The sequence below is a fragment of the Talpa occidentalis genome, unplaced genomic scaffold (assembly GCF_014898055.3).
Source record: "Talpa occidentalis isolate TD23 unplaced genomic scaffold, MPIMG_talOcc4v2.1 talOcc4.18, whole genome shotgun sequence".
Lineage (NCBI taxonomy): Eukaryota > Metazoa > Chordata > Mammalia > Eulipotyphla > Talpidae > Talpa > Talpa occidentalis.
This window is the reverse complement of record NW_023601851.1, coordinates 217,258-229,129: the sequence shown is the minus strand read 5'-3', so window position 1 is coordinate 229,129 and position 11,872 is coordinate 217,258. Positions and strand designations below refer to the sequence as shown.

Sequence of the window (11,872 nt, the reverse complement as noted above, 5' to 3'; positions counted from 1 at the left end):
GGTGATTGTAGAGTTGTAGGAATTTGTCCATGTCCTCCAGATTGTTGAACTTGTTTCCATATAACTGTTCATAGTAGTTATTGATTATTCTTTTGATTTCTGCTGTGTCCGTTGTGATTTCTCGTCTTTCATTTATGATCCTGTTTATTTGTGCTTTCTCCCTTTTTTCCCTTGTGAGCCTGGCTAGGGGTTTGTCAATTTTATTTATTTTTTCAAAGAACCAGCTCTTGGTTTCATTGATCTTTTGTATTGTTTTTTTAATTTCGATTTCATTTATTTCTGCTTTGGTTTTTAATTATTTCTTTTCTTCTACTGGTTTTGGGTTTTTTTTGTTGTTGTTGTTGTTCTTTTTCTAGATCTTTGAGCTTTGAGATTAGGTTGTTTCTTTGAGTTCTTTCTTGTTTCTTGATGTGAGCCTCTATTGCTATATGTTTTCCTCTTATTTCTGCTTTTGCTGCATCCCATACATTTAGGAAATTGGTGTCCTCCTTGTCATTCAATTCAAAGAATTTTTTAATTTCTTCTTTGATCTCCTCGTTAGTCCAGTGGACTTCCAGTAGTTTGGGTTTGCAATCTCCATGAGGGTAGGAGAGTACCTTGCCTTCTTTTTATGGTTTATTTTCGTTTGATGCCTTCATGGTCAGAAAAAGATGGTTGGTATGATTTCAATCATTGGTGTATCTGTTGATGTTTGTCTTGTGCCCCAGTATGTGATCGATCCTGGAGAATGATCCGTGTGCGCTTGAGAAAAATGTGTACTCAGATTTGTTTGGGTTTAGTGTTCTATGGATGTCTGTTAAGCCCATTAGCTCTAGGTCCTTATTTAGAGCTTTAGTGTCTTTACTTTTTTTGTCTCGTTGATGTATCCATTGTTGATAGTGGTGTGTTGAAGTCTCCCACTACGTATGTGTTTTCTCTGATGTCTGTTCTCAGAGATGCCAATAGTTGTCTGATATATTTTGGTGCTCCTTCGTTTGGTGAGTATATGTTAATGAGTGTTATTTCTTCTTGAAGTATTGCCCTCTTGATCATAATGTAGTGACCGTTGGGGTCTCTTTTTATCTTTTTGAGTTTGAAATCTGTTTTATCTGATATGAGTATAGCTGTTCCTGCTTTCTTTTTTGGTCCATTGCTTGTAGAATTGTTTTCCATCCTTTAACTTTGAGCTGTTTTTTATCTTTTGCAGCTAAATGTGTTTCCTGGAGACAGCAAAAGGTTGGGTTTTGTTTCTTAATCCAGGCTGCAACTCTGTGTTTAGTCCATTTATATTTAGAGTTAATACTGATATGTTAGCATCTGTAGTTGCCATTGTGTTTGTCTTTCCTTTGATTTTATTTATTTATTCTTTTAATAACTTTTTTTTTTTTTTTTTTTTTTTTTTTTTTTTTGTCTTCTTTGTTGTTATTTGTCCCTCTGCGGTTCTGGCTTTAGGACTCCTTGTAGTATTTTGGAGTGGGGGTTTAGTCGTAATGAAATTCGGGAGTTTTCTGTTTTTCTGGGGAGGTCCTTATTCTTTCTTCATAGAGGAAGGCGAGCTTTGCGGGATAGAGTATTCTTGGTTGGCATCTGTTTTCTTGGAGTCTGTTGACTATGTCCCTCCACTCTCACCTTGCCCGTAGTGTTTCTTCGGAGAAGTCTGATGTCAGTCTGATTGGTTTTCCTTTGAATGTTATCTGTTTCTTTCCTCTTTCAGTTTCATTATTTTTTCCTTGTCTTGGATTCTTGGGAGCTTTCCTATTTACTATTTACTATGTGTGTTGCTTTATTTTTCCTTTCGTCATGGAAGTTTGGTGTTCTTCTTGCTTCTTGCATATCAATTTTCAACTCCTTCACATTTGGGAAGTTCTCTTCAGTTATATCCATGAATATTTTTTCTGTTCCACATCTCTCTCCTCTCCTTCTGGGATTCCTATAACTCTTATATTTCCTTTCCTCACAGAGTCAGATAGTTCCCGAAGTCTTTCTTCGTTCTTTTTCCTTCGTACTAGATGAAGAATTTTAAAGCAGTGTTAATCAGGTTTTTTGGTTTAATGGTCAGTAATTTTCTTGTAGTTTCAATACTACTATAATTGGAATTTATTAAGGAGCACACCTTGATTTTATTTTTTTTTTGTTTTGTTTTGTTTGTTTTAAAGATTTATTTTTATTTATGCACACAAGAGCTGTGGTACAGGCCAGAGGTGTGGAGGGTGAGAGAATTCAGCAGACACAGAGTGGGGGACAGAACAGGCAGGTTGACCGAAGTACACTGCTGAGGGTAGCAACAGGGCAAGTCAGGAGAGGTCTGCTGCACCATGTGGGTTGCTCCCTGGCCGGGCATTGAACTCATGCTGCAGTGGCTGCCAATAGCTTCATACATTATGTCTTAACCCCTTGCACCACCAGCGAGGCCCACTCCTTGCATTTTTAAAAACAATTTGAGAACTATGGATATTATTATAAAGGTTTACTAAAATCGATATTAAAAACCATTAGGTTCGGGTCTCCCTGGTGGTGGTGGTTGAGTGCTGGGTTGCGAGGCTGCCCGCAGCCTCTGCAGCGCTGGTTCGAACCCCGGCTGCTCCCTGGTCACCGGAGGAGGGTCCCACATGTCGCACAGACCTCTCCTGCTGCCTGCTGCTCCCCTCAGCAGTGCACTTCGGTCCTCCTGCCTGCTCTGCTCCCTGCTCTGGCTCTGGTGAATTCTCTCACCCTCCCGCACTTCTGACTGTACCCAGTGCTTGTGTAAATAAATAAATAAATAAATAAATCTTTTTTTAAAAGAACTCATTTGGTTCTTTGCTTTCGTTTTTCAGGATTAATTTTATTACTGTTAAGTTTTTCACGATAATGATCATTCATTTTGTCCTCTCTTTCTCTCTGGTCTAGTGTTGATAGACTGTATTGATATAGAAATTTGTCTGTTTTGTCAAGATTGCTTTTGCAATTTGAAACTTGTTTGTGATGCCTTTTTATCAAGATTATCAAAGTTATTGACATAATTGTCTTAGAGTGTTATTGATCATAGTCATCCCTTATGATCCTGTTTTATTTCTTTCTATCTGTAACTAGAGTTTATCAATATTTCCACCCTTAATTATCATTATCTTCCTTATAATTTTGGTGCTTGTTTGTTCCTGTATTTCATGTTGCTTCGGGTTTGATATTACCTTATTTACTTCAATTTTTTCTTATTATTATTGGTCTTTATTGCAAATATCTTCCCATGTAAAACCACTTTTTGATGCTTCCCATAGATTCTGACGGGTTGTATTATCATTTTTGTTGCCTGAGTTTCTGCAATGGCTTACTCTTTCTAAATAGCTATAAAGTCTGTCAGTCTCCATATGTTCATAGTTTTTCTCATTTACATATTTATATAAAGTTGATTTCTAACTCTGTGATATAGTAGGTGTAGTTTTGATCTCTGATTTTATTGACAACTGACTTTTGTCCAAGATAGGGTCAATTCTTAAAAATGTTTTGTGTGTACTGGTAATAAATTTGTATGCAGTTGATGTAGGGTAGAGTGTTGTATAAATATTTGGTAGATCTGTGTGGTATAGCTCATTCAAAGTTTTTTGCTTATTTATGCTTGTTTTTACTTATTTTAGACCCTAATCATAATAGAGTGTCCATCTGTCTCTTCTGTCTCTTACTACCTTTCTTAAAGAGAAGTCTGTTTTATCTGATCTAAACACAGCTGTTACTGATTTTGGTTACTGTTTCTTTTTGTTTTTTGGTTTTTTTTTTTTTTTAATTTGTTTATTTATGCATGCAAGAGCTGGGGTACAGACCAGAGATGCGGGGGAGGGGGGTGGTGAGAGGGTTCACCAGAGACAGAGTGGGAAATAGAACAGGCAGAATGACCGAAATACGCTGCTAAGGGGAGCAGCGGGCGACACAAGAGAGGTCCACTGTGCCATGTGGGTTTCTCCCTGGCAGGCCAGGATCAAACCCATGCTGCAGAGGCTGCGGATTGCTTCATAGTGCAGTGCTCAACCCCTTGCGCCACCAGGGAGGTCCTTGTTTGTTTTTTTTTTTTTTTTTTTTTTTTAACAGTTTGTTTTTTTTTTTTTAAGATTTATTTATTTATGTATACAAGCACTGGGTACAGTCAGAAGCACAGGAAGGTGAGAATTCACCAGAGCCAGACAGAGCGGGGAGCAGAGCAGGCAGAAGGACCGAAGCACACTGCTGAGGGGAGCAGCGGGCGGCAGGAGAGGTCTGCGCGCCATGTGGGACCCTCCTCTGGTGGCCGGGGAGCAGCCGGGGATTGAACTGGTGCTGCAGAGGCTGCGGGCAGCTTCGCAACCCAGAGCTCAACCGCTGCGCCACCGGGGAGGCCCTGTTTTTTTTTTTTTTTTTTAAGATTTATTTATGCATACAAGAACTGGGGTACAGTCCAGAGGTGTGGGGGTGAGAGAATTCACAGGAGACAGAGTGGGAAACAGAATAGGTGGATTGACTGAAATACACTGCTGAAAGGAGCAGCAGGCAAGTCAGGAGAGGTCTGCTGTACCATGTAGGTATATCCCTGGCCAGGAATTGAACTCATGGCGCAGTGGCTGCGGATAGCCACCTAAGTTGCGTCTCAACCCCTTGCACCACTAGGGAGGCCCTTGGTTTCCATTTCTTAATAAATATAGCACAAGGTTGAACTTTGTTTTGAAATTCAAACAGACATTCTGCATTTTTTCACTGGCAAGGTGAGGATGTTTACTTTTGTCATGATTATTGAGATAAAAGTGTTTGTTGCCTTTTGGTATGTTTTTGTTTACAGCTTGAGTTTTTGGGTTGGGTTTGTCTTGGCTTTTTTATATGTTGAAGATTTTCATTTTGTTTGTCACTTTTTTAATTATTTTTTACATCATTGTTCATTTTTAAACAATATTTGCTTCCCCCACCCCCTCAAGTATAGTCCGCACAGTTTCCTTCACCAGTGCACTGGTACACCATCACCACAGTCCTCTGTGCTTCTCCCTCCACCCGATGATCCCTCTCCCTCCTCTTTCCCTGCAGTGTGTCTCTGATTTATAATTGTCTGTTTTTGCTTTGTTGTGTTTTCTACTGTTACTATTTTTTTACACTGATGTCTTATTTGGTTCCCCTATATTCCTCCTATAAGTGAAACCATGCAGTGTTTTTTTTTTTTTTTCCTTCTGGCTTATTTCACTGAGCATAATTCCCTCTAGCTCCATCCACATTGCTGTGAATGGCATGAGTTTATCTTTTTTTGATTGCTGAATAATATTCCATTGTATATATGTACCACATCTTCCTGATCCAGTCATCTATTTTGGGGCATTTGGGTTATTTCCAGGTTTTACCTATTGTAAATAGTGCTGCAGTAAACAGCTGTTCTTTTGAATTAGTGTTTTTATGTCCTTTGGGTAGACCCCTAGGAGTGGAATTGCTGGGTCATATGGTAGCTCCATTTTCAGTAGACTGACAGCTTTTCGTAGTTATTAGACCAATTTGCACTCCCACCAGCAATGTAGAAGAGTTCCTTTACTGAGGGTAGCAACAAGAAGGTCAGAAGAGGTCTGCTGCACCATGTGGGTTTCTCCCTCGCTGGCTGGGAATCGAACTGCTGCTGCAGAGACTGCTGATTGCTTCATAGTGTGGTGCTTAACCCCTCCTTGCGCTACCAGGGAGGCCCTCCCTTCTGCCCATTTCTTGACTGGATTGTTTACTTTGTTTTTGTTGAGTCATGTGAGTTCTTTGTATATCTTTGTGATCAGACCCTTATCAGTTGTATGGAGTGCAAAGATTTTTTCCCACTCAGTGGGGTGTGTCTATTAATTTTTGCTTCATGGTTCTACAGATGTTAGTATATACTAGGGTGGGTTTTGTTTTTTATTTTACTTATTTATGCATACAAGAACTGTGGTATAGGCCAGAGTGTGGCGGTTGAGATGATGGACCAGAGACAGAGTAGAGAGCAGAACAGGTAGATCCTCTAAAATACACTGCTGAGGGGAGTAGCGGGTGAGACAGGACATTTACTCCACATCTGTATCACTGTTTTAGCATATATAAATACTTCATTTTATTACTGAAAAACACTCCATTTTTATGGCTGCTTACTCCAAAACAGTCTGTTAAGCCCCCAGTGCCCTTTACTGACCACCATTCCTGAACCCTTTGAGTATCTCCATTTTATAGTCAGATTCCTATTTTTTGTGGTGGCTTTTTTTTTTTTTTTAAGATTTATTTATTTTTACAAGAGCTGGGGTCAGGCCAGAGGCACGGGAGGGTGAGAGAAGTCACCAGAGACAGAGCGGGGAGCAGAACAGGCAGATGGATTGGAGCAGCGGTGATACAGGAGAGGTCTGCCAGGCCATGTGGGTATCTCCCTTGACCAGCTGGGAATCAAACCCATGTTGCAGAGGCTTTGGAGAGCCAGGGACATAAACACATGGCACAGCAGATCTCTCCTGACTCACCTGCTTCTCCCCTCAGCAATGTATTTCAGTCAGTCTACCTAATCTGTTCCCCACTCTGTCTCTGGTGAATCCTGACTCCATGAATCTCTGGGATATAGATCCCAGTTCTTGTATGCATAAATAAATAAATCCTATTTTTACAAAAAAGGAACATAATCAATTTTTTTGGGGGGCGGGTAAAGATTTATTTATAGAAGCACTGGGTACAGGCAGAAGTGCGGGAGGGTGAGAGAATTCACCAGAGCCAGAGCAGGGAGCAGAGCAGGCAGAAGGACTGAAGCACACTGCTGAGGGGAGCAGCAGGCGCTGCAGGAGAGGTCTGCGCGCCATGTGGGACCCTCGCCCTGTGTCCAGGGATTGAACCGGCGCTAGAGAGGCTGCAGGCAGCTTCCCAGCCTGGTGCTCAACCGCTGCACCACCGGGAGGCCCAACACAATTGATTTTTATAAATTATAACCTGCCATTTTGCTATACTGACTTAGTGTTTCTAATAATTTTTTAGTGGAATTTTAGAGTGCGTATGACAGCATGTTTTCTGCAAATAATGACAGTTTTCATATTTCCCAATTTGGATTACTTTGTATTTTATTACTTACATCATGCCATTTTTTTTGTGCATTTTTTTAATATTTATTTTTTTACATCATTCATTTTTAAACAATATTTACTCCCTCCACCCCCTCAGGTGTAGTCCCCATAGAGTTTCCCTCACCAGTGCACCTGTGCACCATCACCTCAGTCCCCTGTGCTCCTTCCTCCCTCCCTGCCTCTGATCCCTCTCCCTCCTCCTCCCCTGCAGTATGTCTCTGGTTTATGATTGTCCGTTTTTGCTTTGTTGTGTTTTGTACTGTTGTTATTTTTTTACACTGATGTCTTACTGGGTTCCCCTATATTCCTGCTGTAAGTGAAACCATGCAGTATTTTTTCTTTTTCCTTCTGGCTTATTTCACTGAGCATAATTCCTTCTAGTTCCATCCACATTGTTGCGAATTCGGTTGTTGAATAATACTCCATTGTGTACTTGTGCCACATCTTCTGACTGGGAAAAAATCTTTGCACTCCAGTCAGTTGATAAGGGACTGATCACAAAGATACAAAAAGAACTCACAGGACTCAACAAAAATAAAATAAGCAATCCAGTCCAGAAATGGGCAAAAGAACTTAAAAGGCATTTCTCCAAAGGGGAAATGCAAATGGCCAACAGGCATATGAAAAAATGTTCTACATCCCTTATCATCAGGGAAATGCAAATAAATCGAAACCACACTGAGGTACCACCTTACACCAGTAAGAATGGCACATATCAAAAAAACAACCAACAACAAATGTTGGTGAGGATGTGGTGAAAAAGGAACTCTCCTACATTGCTGGTGGGAGTGCAAACTGGTCCAACCACTATGGAAAGCTGTGTGGAGATTCCTCACCCTGCCAAAAATGGAGCTAGCATATGACCCAGCAAATCCACTACTAGGGATCTACCCAAAGGACACAAAAACACTGTTTCAAAAGAACACCTGTACACCTATGTTAATTGCAGCACTATTTACAATGGGTATAACCTGGAAACAACCCAAATGCCCAAAAATAAATGACTGGATCAAGAAGATGTGGCACATACATACAATGGAATATTACTCAGCAATCTCATGCCATTTTGATCTAGCTAGCACTTCCAAAACTACCTTGAATAGTAGAGATGAAAGTAGACATCCTTGGGACCTCCCTGGTGGCCTGTGGGGTTTAAGCCTCAGCACTATCACCACAACAGCCTATGTTCAAATCTGGCCTACACCCCAGTTCTACTCACACAAAAATAGTAGACATCCTTTTTTGTACCTGATTTTAAAGGAAACTCTCCTCTTTTAACCCTTTAGTATGATGTTAGCTGTGTCTTTGTCATACATAGCCCTTTCTAGATTTAGAAATTCCTCTGCTATATTTAGTTGTTTCTTCTGTCCTGATTTTTGAGGGGTGTTTAATCATAAATTGATTTCACCATTTGCTTCGATCCCCGGCTGCTCCCTGGCTACCAGAGGAGGGTCCCGCATGGCATGCAGACCTCTCCTGCCCCCCGCTGCTCCCCTCAGCAGTGTACTTCGGTCCTCCCGCGCTTCTGACTGTACCCAGTGCTTGTATAAATAAATAAATAAATAAATAAACAAATCTTTTTTTAAAAAAAATTTAAAAAATACACACTTGCAGTACTATCACCTATGGTTATTATCATAGAGTTTTTTAAACTTTTGTCTTAGTGATGTGGCAAATTACATTGCTCAGTTTTCTGTTGTTTTTGCTTTCCAGGGTAAAAATCTTGTTTGATTAGGATGCACAGTTCTGTCTGTATTTTTGGATTTGGTTTGCTGATATTTTTGATTTTTTTTTTTTTTTTTTTTTTTTTTTTTGGTCTGTTCATCAGGGTTATTGGCATGGAATTTGGCAGGGAGGGGGCTTGTTGGTGATGTTTTCCTCTGCTTTTAGCATCAGAATAATACCAGCCTCAAAAAATTTGTTCAGATGTACTCCCACTTCCTCAAGTTTTTTTTGCAAGTGCTTGACTATAATACATGCAGTTTCACTAGAACTCACTAATGAAACCATCTGTATCTGAGCACAATTTTATTGATAGATTCCTGATTACTTTTAGAATTACTTCTAACTAGTCTATTCAGATTTCTCATTTCTTCATCATTCCATCTTGGAAAACTGCCTCTAAGAATTTGTAGTTTTTTTCTAGGTTATCCAATTTATTGGTATATATTGGGTTGTCGGGAAAGTCACGTTTTTGTGTTTTTCAAGCAAAAATGCATCATGACTTTTATGACAACCCAGTAGATGTTCATACTAATCTACTATGATCTTTTATATTTCTGACATGTCTTTTGCTCCTCTTTCAGTTTGGATTCTTTCTATTAGTTTTCTTCCATTTTTCCTTTGAACCTTGTTAGAGGATATTCTGTTTACATTTACAAAGAAGCAACACTCCCTTGCATTGATCTTCTGCACTTTTATGTTTTTGCCTCATTTCCATTCTACATTTGTTTCTATGCTTTCAGAGTTTTTTTCCTTCTTTAGTAATTTAAAGTGTGTTGTTTAATTATTTGAGCTCAGTTTCTTGATGTGAGCCTATATTGCTAAGTACTTCCCTCCTATTATTGCTTTTACTGTTTTCCATAGATTCTTTTAGGTATTTTGTTGGTTTTATGTTATTTTTTTCTTAGGCTTTGGGGTGAACCTGTCAATCTACGTGAACAGCATGATGCCTTAGAGTTTTTTAATTCCTTGGTTGATAGCTTAGACGAAGCATTAAAAGCTTTGGGACATCCAGCTATGCTAAGTCAAGTCTTAGGCGGTTCCTTTGCTGATCAGAAGATTTGCCAAGGCTGCCCCCATAGGTAAGTGCTAATTAGTGCTTTAGTATGTTCTTTCTGTTGGACTTTGTTTTTCTTAATTTTTACTATAACTTAAGCTTGAAAGTAATGTGCCAATTATTACTTAATATACAGGTCTGTTAGTGAATTCCATCCTTATGATATACCCACTATTTTATGGGTTTTTTTGTTTTATTTTTCCAGTAACATTGAATTCTTCTTACTCTGCTTAGTACATTACTACTTTCTCCTGCATTCTTAGATATTTTGTTATATCTAGAGTATAAAATAGCAGTTTCAATAGTTACTACAGATAAGGATATTTGTCTCATGTTTTATTAAAATAATCAAAAAACTTAAATACAGCAAGTTTAGAGGTAACTGGCAGTTCTTAATCAGTATTCCTTGTAGAAATTAAGAATTGACTTTTAGGGCCTCCCGGGTGGCGCAGCGGTTGAGCGCTGGGTTGCAAAGCTGCCCGCGGCCTCTGCGGCGCCGGTTCAATCCCCCGCTGCTCCCCGGCCACCGGAGGAGGGTCCCGCATGGCGCGCAGACCTCTCCTGCCCCCCGCTGCTCCCCTCAGCAGTGTGCTTCGGTCCTTCTGCCTGCTCTGCTCCCCGCTCTGGCTCTGGTGAATTCTCTCACCCTCCCGCGCTTCTGACTGTACCCAGTGCTTGTATAAATAAATAAATAAATCTTCAAAAAAAAAAAAAAAAGACTTAAATCTTGATGTGTTACTTTAAAAAAAAAAAAAAAAAAGAATTGACTTTTAGAGCCTCCCTGTGGGCCACGGTTTAAGTCTCAGTGTTAGCGCTATGAAGGCCCACTACATAGGCCTGAGTTTGATCCCCAGCACAGGAGTTGACCCACATGGCACCACAGAACTCTCCTGTCTCACCCACTGCTCTCCTCAGTAGTATTTTCAGTGTATCCACCTGTTCTGCTTCCCACTCCATCTCTGGTTAGTCTTCTTACCCCCACCTCTGGTCTGCACCCCAGTTCTGAAATGCATAAATAAGTAAAATAAATAATAAAAATCTTACAATAAGAAAAAATTCTTTTTAAAAATTTTTTTTGATTCTTAAAAAAATTATCGTTGACTTTTTTTTTTTTAAGATTATTTATGCACACAAAGTGGGGTCTAGACAATAGGTGCAGGGATTGAGAGGATCCCCCAGAGACAGAGTGGAAAGCAGAACAAGGCAGATCTACTGAAATACACTGCTGAGGGGAGAAGTGGGTGAGACAGGAGAGGTCTGCTTGCCACGTGGATCAGCACCCTGGCCAGAGATCCAATGTGTGCTGCAGTGGCTGGTGATAGCTGGATAGCACTGAGGCTTTAACCCCTGCACCGAGGAGACCCAAGTCTTAATAATTTTGAGCTCTGCTTAATGTAGTTACCTGTGTTTACATAAAGTTACTAGGAAAGAATTGACATTCTGTGTTTTGGAGTTAATCAAGAGAAACTGAATTATTAAAAGAGTCCATAAAAATAATTAATTTAGGGCCTCCCCGGTGGCACAGCAGTTGAGCCCTGGGTTGCGAAGCTGCCCGCAGCCTCTGCAGCGCTGGTTCGATTCCCAGTTGCTCCCCGGTCGTCGGAGGAGGGTCCCACATGGCCCACAGACCTCTCCTGCCGCCCACTGCTCCCCTCAGCAGTGTATTTCGGTCCTTCTGCCTGCTCTGCTCCCAGCTCTGGCCCTGGTGAATTCTCTCACCCTTCCGCTCTTCTGACTATACCCAGTGCTTGTATAAATAAATAAAACAAAGTTACAAGGTCAGGCAGCCGGCCAAATTAGTTGCTTTTCAAGGCCATCCCTAGATGTCTGTGTTCCTGCCTTTCCTATGATTGTGTTTAGGAACTTTGTAACAAATAATATTATCAATGTAAGGACAGTTAAGAAATTTTTTGTCTGTAAACAGGTACTCAGACCTTATGGGGCTACCCAGCTCTGGGACCTCATGCATAAGTAATAAAGCTTTTCCTGACCTCACCATTCCTGAAGTACCACTTGTTCTTCCTCTGCCTGGGTAAAAAGTAGAATTTATTTCTGCAACAACCAGAAACAGAGCAGG

The 11,872-nt window shown here is 40.3% G+C and overlaps 1 protein-coding gene across 1 annotated transcript in view; it reads left to right on the top strand.

Moving 5' to 3' along the window:
* The window catches only part of LOC119250804 (probable ubiquitin carboxyl-terminal hydrolase FAF-X), a 129,882-nt gene that overhangs the window by 98,719 nt on the left and 19,291 nt on the right, over nt 1–11,872 (top strand). Inside the window, exon 33 of the mRNA XM_054697751.1 lies at nt 9,647–9,820. Within this exon, the coding sequence (XP_054553726.1) occupies nt 9,647–9,820 (174 nt within the window). The remainder of the gene's footprint in view (nt 1–9,646; nt 9,821–11,872) is intronic.